At 47.6% G+C, this 15638-nt stretch overlaps 1 protein-coding gene across 2 annotated transcripts in view; it reads left to right on the top strand.

The window, feature by feature from the left end:
• recql (RecQ helicase-like) overlaps positions 1–15638 on the top strand; it is a 42506-nt gene that overhangs the window by 14062 nt on the left and 12806 nt on the right. For both annotated transcript variants that reach the window (XM_038267803.1, XM_038267804.1), the window contains exons 10-13: positions 14025–14142; positions 14225–14363; positions 14437–14528; positions 15196–15412. In XM_038267803.1, the coding sequence (XP_038123731.1) occupies positions 14025–14142; positions 14225–14363; positions 14437–14528; positions 15196–15412 (566 nt within the window). The remainder of the gene's footprint in view (positions 1–14024; positions 14143–14224; positions 14364–14436; positions 14529–15195; positions 15413–15638) is intronic.

The following is a 15638-nucleotide window of genomic DNA, read 5'->3' as shown; positions in this document are numbered from 1 at the left end:
CGGTTGGGTGGGTGCAAACGCCGAGCACCTCTTAAAAACAGTACAACATCCTTGTCTCGGCCCACAGAACAACCATTCAGCCCAACATGCCAACAGGAAATGGCAGCCACATACACCTTTAAGGTAGATGGGGACCGTCCTTGATCCAGCAATGCCTGCAGGAAGGTGAGTATGTCAGAAACTGAGCACTGCACCGGGTCCTGCCCTCTATCACGGCACCAGGTCGCAAAGACCGTCCACTTGTTAGCATAGACAGCTCGCGTGGACGGCGCCCATGCATTAGCCATTGTATGCCCTATGGACCCAGTGTATCTTGAGAAGGTGGACCCCGGCCTTGCAGGGGCCAAATCCAGAGCTGGAGCCGGTCCGGTTCGGGGTGCAAGATCTGACCCCCCATCTGGGAAAGAAGGTCTCTCCTGGAGGGGAGACGCATTGGCGAGCCGGAGCTGAGCTCGCACAGTAGAGGAAACCAAGTCCTCGCTGGCCAGTAGGGGGCCACCAGCAGGACCCTGTGCCCCTCCTAACGTACCCTGAGGAGAGTCTGAAAAAGTAGGCTGAATGGCGGAAAGGCATAAAGGAGGGTCCTGGGCCAGTCGTGTGCCAGAGCATCGTGGCCCAGAGGGCTGCTGTTGTCCAACGAGAACCAAAGGGGACAGTGAAATGCGTCCCTTGAGGCAAAGAGGTCCATGTCCGCCCTGCCAAAGACCTTCCAGATGCACTCCACCACCTCTTGGTGAAGCTTCCACTCCCCTGGAAGCGGCTTCTGACGGGATAGAAAATCTGCTGGCACGTTCTCCGGCCCTGGGATGTAGGCTGCTCTGAGGGTGGCTATGCGTGGAGCTGCCCAGGTCAGAAGCCGTTGAGTCAAGCACAACAGTTTCCTTGACCTCGTGCCCCCCTGGTGGTTGATGTGAAAGACCACTGTGGTGTTGTCTGACCTCACCAGCACGTGCTTCCCCCGCAAGCCTGGAAGAAAGCTCTGAAGAGCCAGAAGCACAGCCTGTAACTCCAGGACATTGATGTGTTCCCTGCCCTGCCGCTGGGACCATGTCCCCTGTGCCATTTGACCCCGCCAGGTTGCACCCCAGCCCGTGGAGGATGCATCTGTAAACACAACTTCCCGACGACACGGGAGGGAACCGAGCGGGACCCCTGTGGTCATAAACAACCTCACCCTCCATTGGGACAGAGACTGAAGACACTGAGGCCCCACCCGAAGTCTTCGGAGACGATGAGTGTTCCGTGTGGGATCCAGATTCAAGCTGTTCAACCACATCTGGAGGGGCCGCAATGACAGCAGCCCCAAGGGCACTACGGCGGACGCAGCTGTAAGCATGCCCAAGAGTCGAAGATACCGCACAAGAGGCAGCGCCATGCCGCGCCTGAATTCCGGGAGCACGCTCAATATACTGTCCACCCGCTGGGGTGACGGGCAAGCAGTCATTGAGATGGAATCCATGGCAATGCCCAGGAAGACAGTCTCCTGTGAGGGGGTCAGACTGTTTTTCTCCATGTTCACCTGCAAGCCCAAGCATCCCACATGATGGAGCACTAACCGAGTATCTCGAACCGCCTGGTTCCACGTCGCGGCACAAATGAGCCAGTCGTCCAGATATGGGAGGATCCTCAATCCCTGTGCCTGCAGAGGAGAGAGGGCCGCTGCAACACATCGGGTGAACACCCTGGGGGACAGTGAAAGTCCGAACGGGAGGACCCTGAACTGGAAATGCCTCCCTTGAAAAGCAAAACGAAGAAACCGCCAATGGGGCGGAGCGATCGGAACGTGAAAATAAGCATCCCTGAGATCTATGGAAGTGAACCAATCGCCCGGGGAAATCGCCTGCAACACTTCCTTGGTGGTCAGCATATGAAAGGGCATGGCCTTCAAGTACACATTCAGGCCTCTGAGGTCCAAGACTGGACGCAGGCCCCCGGTCTTCTTCGGAACCAGAAAATACGTGGAATAAAAGCCCCCTGGATCCAGCAGGGGGTCCACAGGCACTATAGCACCCTTGGCCAGCAAGGTGCAGATTTCTTGGTTCAGTGCCTGTGCCTTCACCGGGTCGTGGATCACAGTCATCCTGACCCGGCCAGGGATAGGTGGCCGGCGGCGGAATTGAAGACAGTACCCCCGGGACAGGGTGGACAACACCCACAAGTCCGGGGTGTGGGCAGCCCAGAAGCTGAACTGTCCCGGGGAAAAATAACCGACCGCCGGCCCTAAGGCATCATCTGCGGGTCCCCCGGCCCTTCAAAGGCCCGGGAGGACGCCGGCCAGACTGCGCGGCTCGAAAGGGATGAAAGGACCTCGTCCCAGCCTGGTCTCGAGCTCTGTTCCTCCGATCTAGAGCAGGTCCCCGGACCGATCTCTGACCTGGTAACAGACCCTGGGGCTCAGTGGGAGAAGGAGAAGGCACTAAGGACCTCCGTGAAGGACCTGCAGCTGCCCAGGTGCTTACTGGCTGGCGATCACGTCTGTGAAGCCCTGCCAGCTGTTGCCTCGTTCTAGAGGCCTGAGCCGTACGGTCCAAGGCGTCCAGTGCCGCTGAACCAAAAAGCTCCCCCGGGACCACAGGCAGGGCCCGGAGGGTCCTCCTACAAGGCTCAGTTAGTGGTGACTGCGCCAACCAGACCTGGCGGCGAGCATGAACCAGTGTGGAGAGTGTGCGTCCAAGTTCCCTCGTCATAAGAGCAAAGGCCTGCAGAGATGCATCAACCAGGCCTTGCGTGGCATGATCCAGCGGAACAGATTCCAAGGAGGAAGACAGGGCCAGCATAAGATGGGAGAGAGAGTTCCCAATCCGGCCCATGCGGGCCCCAGAGTCATAGGCCTTACAGAGAAGGTCGTCGGTAATACGGCACTGAGGACGCGGACAACGGGCATTGGGCCGCAAGGCCTCATCAGGCGGGATTATAAGAGAGGCAATGCCCGGTTCCACCGCTGGCATCTGCCCCAAGCCAACCTTGGGTGCCTCCTGCATAGCTGCCAGGACCCTGCCATCCGTCGTCAGACGTGAAAACGCCTTGGTGTCTGACCAGCAAGCATGCAGTTCCCGCACATACTCCGCCGAGGGAGGAACCACAAAGGCAGTCTCTGACCTACTGCGCCTAAAGAAGGCGCTGGAAGCCGCAGGCTGGGCCTGAGGAACACTAATCTGTAAACGGGCAAGAGCCGTTCGAATAGCGGATGTCACAGACTCCCCCGTATCCTCCTGGGAGGCAATGGAGTCCGACCCAGAGGCCCCGGAGCCCAGCTCCGGAAGGTCCTCACAGAAATGGGTGCCAGAGGCCGCCACAGAAACAGCATCGTCGTCATTGACTGACGTTTCATCCTGCTCGGTAGGGAGAGCCGTGCCGCGATCACCAGCAGTCTGAAAGGACTGGAGGAGGGCTTTCATTTGGGCCAGCTCAGTAGTGAGATGATCCACTCTGGTGGACAACCTCCCTGCATCGGTCCGTCTAGCACGCTTCGTTGGTACCGAAGGTGCAGCCACAGTAGATCGTTTGCACACCGCTTTCTCCATCGGCAAACGAGCACGCGGCGAAGCGCTCGCCCAGTCGGTAGGCTGCTCCAGTGCAGCCAACCGATCCAGTCTGACCGACCGGGGCATGACGCGACAGTTGGGGCAAGCGTCATCTGACAGCGCCTCCCGGAGATGTTCCACACCGAGGCAGGAGGGACACAAGTCATGCCCGTCATCCGGCTGAAGTGGAGCCAGACAGGTCGAGCAACATAAATTATCCAGCATCATACTGCTGAAAGGCGTGATCAGCCTGCTACCAAGGACAAGTCAACACGAGCAGGAAACGCTACTGGCGACTCGTTGTAGGAAAACCCCCGCAGAGATTCCAAACTCAGCGTGAGCAGAAACGCCACTAGCAAATCGATTATTAACTAAAGATGAACTCAGCACGAGCAGAGACGCCACTGGTGAGTTTAGGCAAACAAACTATAGAAGAACCCAACGCGAGCAGAAACGCTACTGGTGGGCTTAGGCAAACAAACTGAAAACAACTCAGCGCGAGCAGAAACGCCACTGGTGAGTGTAGATAAACAAACTATAGAAGAACCCAACGCGGGCAGAAACGCTACTGGTGGGCTTAGGCAAACAAACTGAAAACAACTCAGCGCGAGCAGAAACGCCACTGGTGAGTGTAGATAAACAAACTATAGAAGAACCCAACGCGAGCAGAAACGCTACTGGTGGGCTTAGGCAAACAAACTGAAAACAACTCAGCGCGAGCAGAAACGCTACCGTGAGTCAAAAGAGCCACAAAATTAACGTGGCAAATCAAAGCGAACAGTAAACTACTGCTGAGAAAAGAACGAAAACTTACCAGTCACCGCAGATCTGGTAAGGTGAAAGCAGCTTGTGCAGCCCCTGGAGGGCGAGACTTACCCGCAGCTCCGACCAAACCCTGTCACGGGGCTACCAGCAACAAGCAGCCAGGAAACTAGTGGTATACACAGAAGCAACCAGCTTCACACGACCACACTCCGGTACTCAACACACCTGAGAAGAACAAAAGGGATTGATTGCCGGGTGCCACGTGACTATATAGAGTCACGTGGGTCCCCGGCAGGTCACAGCTGACTTTGTTGTCATTAATACTCGACCTGCGCATGCGCAAGAATGATCATTCAGTGCTTGAAGCACCGCCTCTGGCGGTCAGTAGGGATGAAATAGAACCTCCCCTTCTCGAGCGATTATTTTCCACTATTTCTCATCAGGGCGTAGGTTCAGGCTGTATCCAGTACAGCAGTATACATCCTGTCGCACACCTCTATGGGAACATGAAGGAGGGAGGATGCAGGGCTTCGCTGAACAACAGATACAGAGTCTACTGGATTTCTGGGATTCCCCTTACGTCTTGCTGGGCCTTTTCCTCTGGCTTTGTGCTGATTCACTTTCCCATTTTAACACCAGCATAGTCTTTTTCAACCTGGGATCCCACCTTAATTAGCTGATCCATAGAGTGTGCTGTGCCACAAAGAAAGCCTGCTATCTTTGGATTGCAGTTGTTTAAAATCCTCCTCACTAGCTCCGTCTCACTGACGTCTGGCTTCCATCTCAGACACAGTGCTTGATACTCAAAGGCGAAGTCTCTAAGACACATGTGTCAAACTCAAGGCCCGCGGGCCAGATGTGGCCCGCCACGTCATTTTATGTGGCCCGCTAGAACTCCCACAGCCGTCATTTTGATGGTTCTGAGATTTTAAAGGGAAAGAACTATATTTAAAATTAAATTTATGTTGCTCATGTTAACTCAATTTTCCTGATTCTAAATTTCCTTCATTTTCACTTTTTTTTTTAATACAATTAAAACGTAAAAAATAAATATGGTTAATTCTACCTCGATCCCCCACAACCGCCATTTTGATGGCTCTATTAGTTGCATTGTAAAGTCTTCCCGCGGTTGATTGACGATTGGTACCGTTGCCTAGCAACCAACATTCTACCTAGAACTTTTTGGCTAATATGGAAAAAGTGGCCTTCAGAAGAAACCTAACAGTGAAACAAGTTTTAGAAATGCTTCAAAATATCGATGATAGTGATTCGGGCGGAGGGGGAGAGACTGATGAGGAGGACTAGGCAGGAAGCGGCTGTGTGACACGTGTGTGTTAGAGCAGGGGTTCTCAACCTTTTGCAAGCTGGGCCCCCCCAAAGCTGGTTCATTGCAGTTGGGGCCCCAGTGCCCCCCGCCCAGATCCCCCATCCCCCCGCCCCGCCCCGCTCTACCTTGCATAGATAGATAGATAGATAGATAGATAGATAGATAGATAGATAGATAGATAGATAGATAGATAGATAGATAGATAGATAGCCCTAGGCTATTATTTTTAGGCCCACATTATTATTATTACCATCATCAGTAGCGGTAGGTAGGCCTATTATCATTTCTAGGCTATTGTTATAATTGGCAGTAGCACCAGACTTCTAATGTGAGCTTGCAGGCATTATTATTGTTATTATTATTATTATTATTATTATTATTATTATTATGAGTAGTATATGCCTATCATTATTACAAGGCTATTGCTATATAATTATGAGGTTACATGCTTTATTGTTGTTGTTATTATTATTATCATCAGTTGGCCTATTATCAATACTAGGCTATTGCTATATAATTAGGTGATGTTAATGTGAGACCTGAGCCTGCTTTGCCTTGCAAAGATCCTCAATTCTTGGCTCAATGTTTGATAAGCATAGCCTCAAATCATCCTCGATTTGTGCACGATTGCGGTGTTTTGTTTTGAGTGCAGTCATTTTTGAGAATCCTGCCTCACACAAATATGTCGACGCGAAAGGAAGGAGAATCTTCAAGGCGACGTCACAGAGTTCCGGGTATTCCTGCATCAATGCTGCCCAGAATGACGAAAGAGGACAGGAGCTAAAGAGTTCCTTCAGTCTACTGTCACTCTTCAGCTCAATAAGCTGTTCCTGCAAATCAATTGATAGCTCGTTTGCTGTGCACACAAACGGATCTCGAACCCATGCAAAAGAGCGATAATCCTCTTTAAAGTACGTCGCAAATTGTTTTCTCATTGCTGACAGGTGCTCAGACGCTGATTGAAATAGGGAGGAGAAATCGTGTGACGCGCCTGCATCAGTTATAAAGTCTGTAAGGCAGGGGAACATGTCACAGTTCCCTCGACTGATGCGGCCATGCCAGAGGTCTAGTTTTTGTGTGAAGGCCTGCACTTTGTCTGCAAGGAGCAAAATATGAGTTTCGCGGCCTTGCAAAGACAGGTTGAGGCCATTCAAGCGGTCAAATATATCGACCAAATAGGACAGAGACGCAAGCCACATAGTGTCATCCAGATGCTTCGCCAGATCTGATTTAATTTCTGTCAAAAACCACTTCACCTCCTCTCGCAGCTCATACAACCGCTGTAACACCCGCCCCCTGGAGAGCCAGCGAACTTCAGTGTGCAGAAGCAGCTGTTCGTGCCCTGACCCCATCTCCTGGCAGAGGACCCCAAACAAGCGAGAGTTTAGCGGCCGTGATTTTATGAGATTTATTATTTTGACGGATTGGTTCAGCACAGAGTCAAAGAGAACCGGCATTTTTTTAGCAGCTAGTGCTTCGCGATGGACCATGCAGTGTGTCCATTTCACAAGTGGAGCTACTTGCTGAACGCGAGCAGCTAGGCCACGCTCATGCCCCGTCATTGCCTGCGCACCATCCGTGCATAGGCCAACGCATCGGTCCCAAGCCAAACCATTTTCGCGGATAAAAATGTCAAGGACATTGAAAATGGCTTCTCCTGTAGTGTGTGACTGAAGAGGCCGGCAAAACAGGACATCCTCCTCAATCACCTTGTCCCGCAGATACCTGACATAGGTGAGGAGCTGTGCCTGCCCAGCAACATCAGTGGATTCGTCCAGCTGCAGCGCGTAGTAAGGACTCTTTTTTACAAACTCTATCAGTTGCTCTCTGATATCGTTGGACATGTCTACAATTCTCCTAGCGACTGTGTCATTGGACAGTGGTACTGCACCGAGTTTGGCTGCTGCACTATCGCCTATCATTATTCTGCACATGTCTTGCGCTGCCGGCAAAATGAGAGTCTCTGCGATTGTATGCGGTTTACCCAGTTTACCGATCCTTTTGGCCACTACATATGATGCCTCCAAACACTGTTTAGACACAGTGCTGTGCACTGAAATGGTTGCCTGTTGCTGATGGAGGCCATCAAGCTTTCTTTTAAAATATTCGACCGGTTTATTTTTAATGCCAGCATGCTTTGTTTCGAGGTGTCTTTTTAATTTGCAGGGCTTCATACTGTCATTTGCCAGCACCTCGGCACATACGACACACTGAGGTCTCAGTTCAGCCGTGACTGTAAACCCAAACTGCAGGTATGCTTCATCGTACTTGCGAAGCTTTTTTGCAGCTGGTGGTGCGTTGGTTGGCTTGTTGGTCCTCACAAGAAATTTCTCCATTTTAATTTGTTTTCAATAAAGTTTAAACTATGGCAATATGTAACTATGTGTGGTGTATGTTGAGAGACGTATCAGGGGCTAATCAGTCAGGACTTAGGCACAATCTTTCATTAAAACCAAACAAAATAATTATTTTGCAGACAATTCAGATTTTATTTTAATTCTTAACGATTGTAGTCCTCGTGTGTGTGTGTGTGTGTGTGTGTGTGTGTGTGTGTGTGTGTGTGTGTGTGTGTGTGTGTGTGTGTGTGTGTGTGTGTGTATCGTTTGGGTAGTTAGCTAAGTAACTACTGCCTAGCAGTTTAACAAAATTACTGGCTAGGGCTGAGATATGATCTAATCTTAAAGAATGTTTCTGGGTTTAGTCTTTAAAAAGACTGTTGGGGTTTGTGTAGTAAAGGCCTATGTAAATCGAGATTGATAACAGACTAGCGAGAGCTGGCACAAGCGAACTTGGCAAGAGACTAGACTAGAGTGAATGGAGAGCTATGTCGTGAGTCAATTTAAATGCAGTGATTTATTTTTGTGAGAGTGAGTGAACATTTACACCCCGCTCTGTAAGTCAAGGCGGGGAACGGCGGCGACCATGCGCATGCGCGATTCATTTGCAGCCTGGACACAGAGGGGTGTGTGTCTCCTTTCTGCTGCAGGCTGGGACTGCTGCGCGAGGTTACTGAGAGACTGACCGCCTGTGAGTGCCTTTGGACGGGAGAGGGGCTCATGGCAGCACCCGCTGCTCGTTGAGCACAGTATGCCTAACTGCAGAGTGATTCGTGCTTTCGAGTCTCCAAACACCACAAAAGTCTCCAAAAACACCAGTAAAAGTCGCGGGATATTTTGACAAAAAATAATTTGTATACAATGTCGCTTAGTTCACTCAAGGCAACAGAAATGTCCGCCCGAGGATGAGTGTAAACTCCACACAGGAACATCACCGAAAACTCCCATGGGAGAAAAAAGGGGCGGCATTTCAAAATAAGACATTCCAAGTTGACGTTGCAAGTTTTGTTCACGATGACACAATCAGTGCACCAAAGTTCGTTAATTAAAAAACACTCACCTCCACCCTTCGATTTTCCGGTACGCTCCTTCACCCTGTCCGAGCGATGGACAGAGAAGCCCGGCGGCTGGAAAGAAGAATCCAGCACGCCGCTGGAAGCCTGTAGCGTCCCCACTCAGGGGCTCAGCTGTACGGCGTATGTGGCGATACCTCCGCCCAGTCCTTTCGCTCTGCTCCCGACTTCCGCGGCCCGACTCCTGGCCTTGTTTACCTCGAGTGGGGCACGCATCGAAATCAGCACACCTCAGTCCAGTATTGGCAAAAGACAGACCACAAACTTCCTCACGGATCCTCAGAAGTGTCTCACGGCCATAATTTAAAGTGGTAAATACATCAAAGACAAAAACAAACATAAAACAGCCAGCACACAGGAGAGCTCTTGCTACGGCGCCCTGTCTCGGCGCCATGATCAACCACCCGCTTATCACCGCATTTGCGCTCACTATCGACAAAACAATCAAATTTGTTCAAAACTTTTTTTTTTTAATCAGTCCAAACACATTTTAATTTTTATTCAGGAGTTATGTATATACAAAACTTTAACTTTTTATGAAATAAAAAGTTAAAAAAAAAAGATAAAAAAAAAAAGATAAAAAAAAAGTGTAAATTTTTTTTTTCCAGTTTTTTTCCACTCCCATCCTGTAGCCTACTCGCGCCCCCCCGGGAGAGTGTCGGGGCCCCCCCGGGGGGGCGCGCCCCACCGGTTGAGAACCACTGTGTTAGAGCAACAAGCAAGCATATGTTTTCTATGCAACTGTAATTGTCACTTGAATAAGTTATAATAAATAATGAGTTATTTAACATTAAGGAGTCGTTACATTTATTTTACATTACATTCAATTACATTTAGTTACATTTATAAGTTACATCTGGCCCTTTAAAGACAGCAATTACGCTGATGTGGTTCTCAGTGAAAATGAGTTTGACACCCCTGCTCTAAGACATTGCTCTGGCAACTGGATCATGTTGCTTAACTTCTCTTCCACCTCTGACAGATCGTCTGGAGTTAGAAAGGCAGCAGAAAACATTTTTAAATTCAAGCCAGTTGTAAACCTTGTTTTTAGCCACTCTCCACCAGTACAGAGCAGAGCCTTATTTGTTAAAGTTCCCAATAATTCAGGATCAGATGGGGCCTTACTTTTAGAAATGTCTCACACTGGTCGATGACATTTATAAGAAACCTCTTCTGCCCCCTCAAATGTCGGGAACTCCATGTGCACAGGTGGCTCGGAAATAACTCCAGATGTTCTGCTTGATGAAGGAACTGTCAGGTTGGAGGTCAATGCAGGGAGGTCTACTATCCCAGTTTGTTGATGGCATGACTGGAACTGTTCCTGGAGGGATGTAGGTGATAGATTGATCCGTCCTTTATGGGCATGAAGGTCCAATGCTTCCTTGTGGTACTCTTTGTACAGGTAGGGCTCAAAGTAGAGAGGATGTTTAAGGGAAAGTGTATTTCATGGTAGAAGAGAGATGATCAGACGGCACGGGGAGACTTGATCTGACACTATCAAAGGAATGAATAGTATTTGATAGTCTAGTGCTTTAAACTCTCTCAGCCTTCCACATCTCATCACATCGGAGCAAACAATCTACTACAGAGGTCTTCAACAGGGGGTCTGTGACCCCTAGAGGGTCCACAGAGGTACTGCATGGGGGTCACGAAAGTTTTGGTTGATTAGACTTTTTTTTTTTATTCCCACCTGCAAATTTTTCCATTAATTGAAATGTCTTTAAATTCACATTAACATGAATCCAACAGACTGTAGTTAACAGATAAATGGAGGCAGAAGATGTCTTTCAGTCATCAATGCACACATTCAGTGACACACAGGAGCTCTTTAAGCTGGGCACCGTTTCATTCACAACACCTGTCCCATCAACCAGGAATCAGAAATACTTTAAAGGAATAGTACACCCAAAACATGATTAGCCTTCATTTTCTACTCACCCCCATGCTGAACAAAACTCTGGAGTACTTTTTTGATATCTCAAATGCATCTGGAGATCTGGGAGGCTTCTTGCTGTCTGCTGACATTCAAATAATGGAGGTCTATGGTGACCGAGACAGAAAGGTCCATAAAAGTCCACAAAAAACGTGTCAATATTCCTCCATACTGCTCGTCCAATGTAATCCAAGTGTCCTGAGTGGGTAGCGTCCAGAATTTACTCGAAACAAAGTCATTTAGAATGTTTTTAGAGCATAAACAGTAGTGTATAGGATTTCCTGAAAGCGCGCACATGCAGGCTCACGAGGCTACTGAAGCCGGCAGACCAAACCGGAAGAAAGTGCGCATTCAGCGTCTGCTCTGCCGATAATGCAAGCGTAGAAGAAGAAATGTGCTGTTTACCTGTGCAAAGAAAGAAACAACGAAAGAAAAATTTCTGAGGACTTCAGTGTTGAGGAAGAGCATGAGTTCTTTGCCGAGCTGAATGCGCACTTTCATCTGGTTTGGTCTGCCGGCTTCCGCAGCGTCGTGAGCGTGCATGTGCGCGCTTTCAGGAAATCCTATACACTACTGTTTATGCTCTAAAAACATTCTAAATGACTTCATTTCGAATAAATTCTGGATGCTACCCACTCAGGACACTTGGAATACATTGGACGAGCAGTATGGAGGAATATTGACACGTTTTTTGTGGACTTTTATGGACCTTTCTGCCTCTGGCGCCTTAGACCTCCATTATTTGAATGTCAGCAGACAGCAAGAAGCCTCCCAGATCTCCAGATGCATTTGAGATATCAAAAAAGTACTCCAGAGTGTTGTTCAGCATGGGGGTGAGTAGAAAATGAAGGCTGATCATGTTTTGGGTGTACTATTCCTTTAATAATCCCAGGGAGGGATTACTTTAGTTACATTACTCCATCTGTAATAGAGTAACTATAGGACTAGTTTGATATAACACTATTTCATACAATATCTATAATTAGGGGGTCCTGCTCCATCTCACCATCAGTTTGGGGTCCTTGGCCTGGAAATCATTGAACACCCTGCTCTACTACCTTAGCTTTAATTTCCTTAAAGGCTGTGTTCATGCATTGCTTCAGGGCCTCAGCATTTCTATACATGTCCTGATGTTTTGCTCCCTTTTTCAAAGCACTGTCTTCAGACGCCCTGAAATCCTCTCCCAATGTGGTAATCCTAACCCCCATGCTCATCAAACCATTCCTAATACTATTAATGTCTGACAGTGAGATATTCTTCCTCGTCATCTTGTCTTTCTTCTACTTCATTATCTGATACATAAAGGGAACTAATCAGAGAAGTTATTTCACCTACAGGATTTCTCCTAGTAACTCAAGTTTCTCCTCCTCTGTTGCTAATTGCCTCTTCCTGATCTACAAGAAGACCTGCTCTTCCTTGATCTGATCAGTATCTCTTTCCTCAGAATGTTGTGATTGAGAAGTGGTGTTATCCAACAACGGGATTCTCATTAACTGTGACACATGTGACAAGGCACTTTCCAGTTCACCAGATCATCCAGTCAGATTGATTCAAAGTTTTCTATCTAAGGAAAACCAGCTGATTGCATCGACTCATTGACTCTTCAGCAATCCCTCACACTAAGCATGCTTGTAGCGACAGTGGAGAGGAAAAACTCAGTTTTAACAGGAAGAAACCTTCAGCAGAACCAGGCTCGGTGTGAGCGGCCATCTGCTGAGGCCGACTGGGGTTCAAGGAGACAGAAGCAGACATAGAAAAAGAAGCATAGATACAAAAGGCAACTGTCAACCAGCTCCACAGGCGGCCCCGTCCAGGAAACCCACAGCCAGGCAGACGAGCTCCGAGCCAGCTCCCATGTCAGAGGCTGAAGAGAGCACATCCAGTTAGTCACAGTCAGAGAAACAGGACTACACTGGAAAACAGGCCAAGCTCCAACATCTAGAAACAAAGGTGTTGATGGCAGCAGCACAGCTGATATTTCTCTCCAGGATGGAGTCACAGCCAAACAGGAACAGACCAGATGAAGCTGCTATGAGAAAAAGCAGAGAGAGCAGAACGTTAGAGATTGAACTAATAGATTCTGCAGAGTGGGAGAATAGAGATAGAATGAAGCAGAATGATGAAAAAGGGGTCCCTTTGTCCTCCAGCAGTCTAAGCCTATAGGAGCATAACTATAGAGATAGCTCAGGATAACCTGAGCCACTTATCAGCAAGTTTTAAGCCTAGCCTTAAAAGTAGACAGGATGTCCGCCCCCCTCTTATTTATCAGCATCTTTATTCTAAGTGCAGCAAATTAGGCCCAAATGATTCAAAGCACATTTGTTCCAATGAGGGTAATTGTGTCAGGCAGCATTCTTATTTTAGCACAATTAGCCAAATGTGCTAATTGTGCCTGCTGGTCTTTCAGTGCCTAAAAGGGAATCTTGTAAAAACAAAGTTGTGATTTCTATTGTATTTTATTCTAAATTTTCATCGACTCTGTCTGCAGCAGTCTTTAAAGCAAATTTTATGCAAAGTATGAAAGTTTTAAAGCTGACTATTTAGGAACAGAAATGTCATCACTGGAAAGCGTTGTAAAAAGATTAATAAACAAGGTGTGACTCTCTAGTTTCTAAGGAAAGCAGCCATAAGTGGCGGGGCTACAGCAGATCTACGTCCTGAAACCTTTTTCTGGAAAAATCTGCACTGTTTGATAGACCCTTAAACTGCATCCTCTAATTAAAATGCTCTAAAACTAAAAGTTTAAATTTTTCTTTATTCTCAAAAAGGAAAAATAAAAAAGTCTCTAACCTAGCCCTAATACTCTGTGGTGTTTTTAAATGGGGATGCTCCCATCCATATTTTCTCTCTACGGTCAGATTTGATATGAATTTGGATATCTGCAAATCCTGATATTTTTACCGGAGCTCATTTTCATCAATGATATGACTGAATGTTTGCTCGTGTATGTCAAACGGTACCTAAAGTTCAGTCCTCTGTGAAGCCGTCTGGGTTTGGAACCTTTGCTGCATGTCATCAGGCCCTTCCATTTCCTGCCCAGCTAATCATCCCTGTGTCTGCATTCAGGTAGTGGTAGCCACTGTGGCGTTCGGCATGGGCATCGACAAACCAGATGTCAGGTTTGTCATTCACCATACCATCAGCAAGTCCATCGAGAACTACTACCAAGAGAGCGGGCGCGCAGGTACACGCATGTTCCTGATAAACAGCGGTTTCAGTTCCAGTCATTTCTTACAAACGCACATGATTCCTTATTGTGTTCTCAGGTCGAGACGATCATCCAGCGGACTGCATCGTGTATTTTGGCTTTGCTGATATCTTTAGGATCAGCACCATGGTGGTCATGGAGAATGTGGGCCACAAGAAGTTGCTGCAAATGGTGGCTTATTGCCAGAATGTGGACAGGTAACCCCAGCATGATTAGACTGGTTTACACAAGAGTTGGTCCTGAAAGCATCTGACTGTTTACTCTGCGCAGGTGTCGGCGCTCTCTCATGGCGGTTCACTTTGATGAGGTGTGGGACGATGAAGGATGTAACCAAATGTGTGATACATGCCGCTCTTCTAAAGGTCAGTGCAGCTTTATGCATGAGGTGATTGTTTAACCCTTTAAGCCTGGTGGGCCCTCGTACAGATGCACATATTAATCTATTTATAGAAATGGCCAAAACACAGTCACATGGTGTTTCATCCACACACGTTTCAGATGGGGCCTTCAAATTTCTAAAGCATGTTTCAAAATAATTTTTCCACAGATACTCGGTGGAAGAATCCATTTTTGCACCTTTGGCATTGTTTTAAAATCCCATTTCCACACTGCCCACTAAAACCTTGCTTCAGCTTGTTCAGTCCAAATTTGGTTGAGTTAGAGTCAAGATGTGGATCCATCAAGTCTGAGGATTTATCCAGAGTTTCAAATGGGGTTTCATGATGTTTTGCAGTGTTTAAACAAAGAAAAAATTACAAAATATTTAGCCTTGCCTAAAGTTTTTTCTTTTTTCTTTGTTTAATCACCTATAAATCAGACATTGTGACTTTTAAAATAGTGGTTCCACCTGAGCAATATTCCTCAATGCCTTTCTGTCATACAAATACAAACAATTGTATTTCCAATGTATAGTATGGGAGCTGTGCGTGCTTTCACATATTCACATAAGTTATTTTAGGCAGAATTTGGTCTGAGAACCCTTTGGGTTTAAGATTAAAATCTGATCATTAACTCTGTTCTACCCCTCAGGCTACGCCAGCATGGACATAACTTGCCACGCAAAACAAGTAGTGCAAATCATTGAGCAGGCAGGGTCCATGGATGAAAAAGTGACTCCCCTGAAACTGGTGGAGACGTGGATGGGACGGGGTCCAGCCAAGCTGAGGAAGATGATCCAGACCACCAATCTGCCTCGGCTGCAGGCTGAAGCTGTAATCGTCTCCCTGCTTCTGCAGGAATACCTCCGGTAACTCCTTCATATGCACTGTTTCATTCCTCATCTTTTTGATTTGCTAGGTTATTTATTTAGTTTTAAAAATTATTGTTAGAACAGAACCAGCTTAGGTGGATATTTGGCTCAAAGCTTAACCCGGGCGTACACTGTGTGATATTCTCAATCGTTGCACTCAGCTACAGCTCACACTGTACCATGAAACCGCAGGCTTTAAAGTTCACAGCTCATGATGTTTGTT

The sequence above is a fragment of the Cyprinodon tularosa genome, unplaced genomic scaffold, assembly GCF_016077235.1.
Source record: "Cyprinodon tularosa strain WSP-4 unplaced genomic scaffold, ASM1607723v1 ctg685, whole genome shotgun sequence".
Taxonomy (NCBI): domain Eukaryota; kingdom Metazoa; phylum Chordata; class Actinopteri; order Cyprinodontiformes; family Cyprinodontidae; genus Cyprinodon; species Cyprinodon tularosa.
This window is presented reverse-complemented; position numbering and strand designations above follow the sequence as displayed.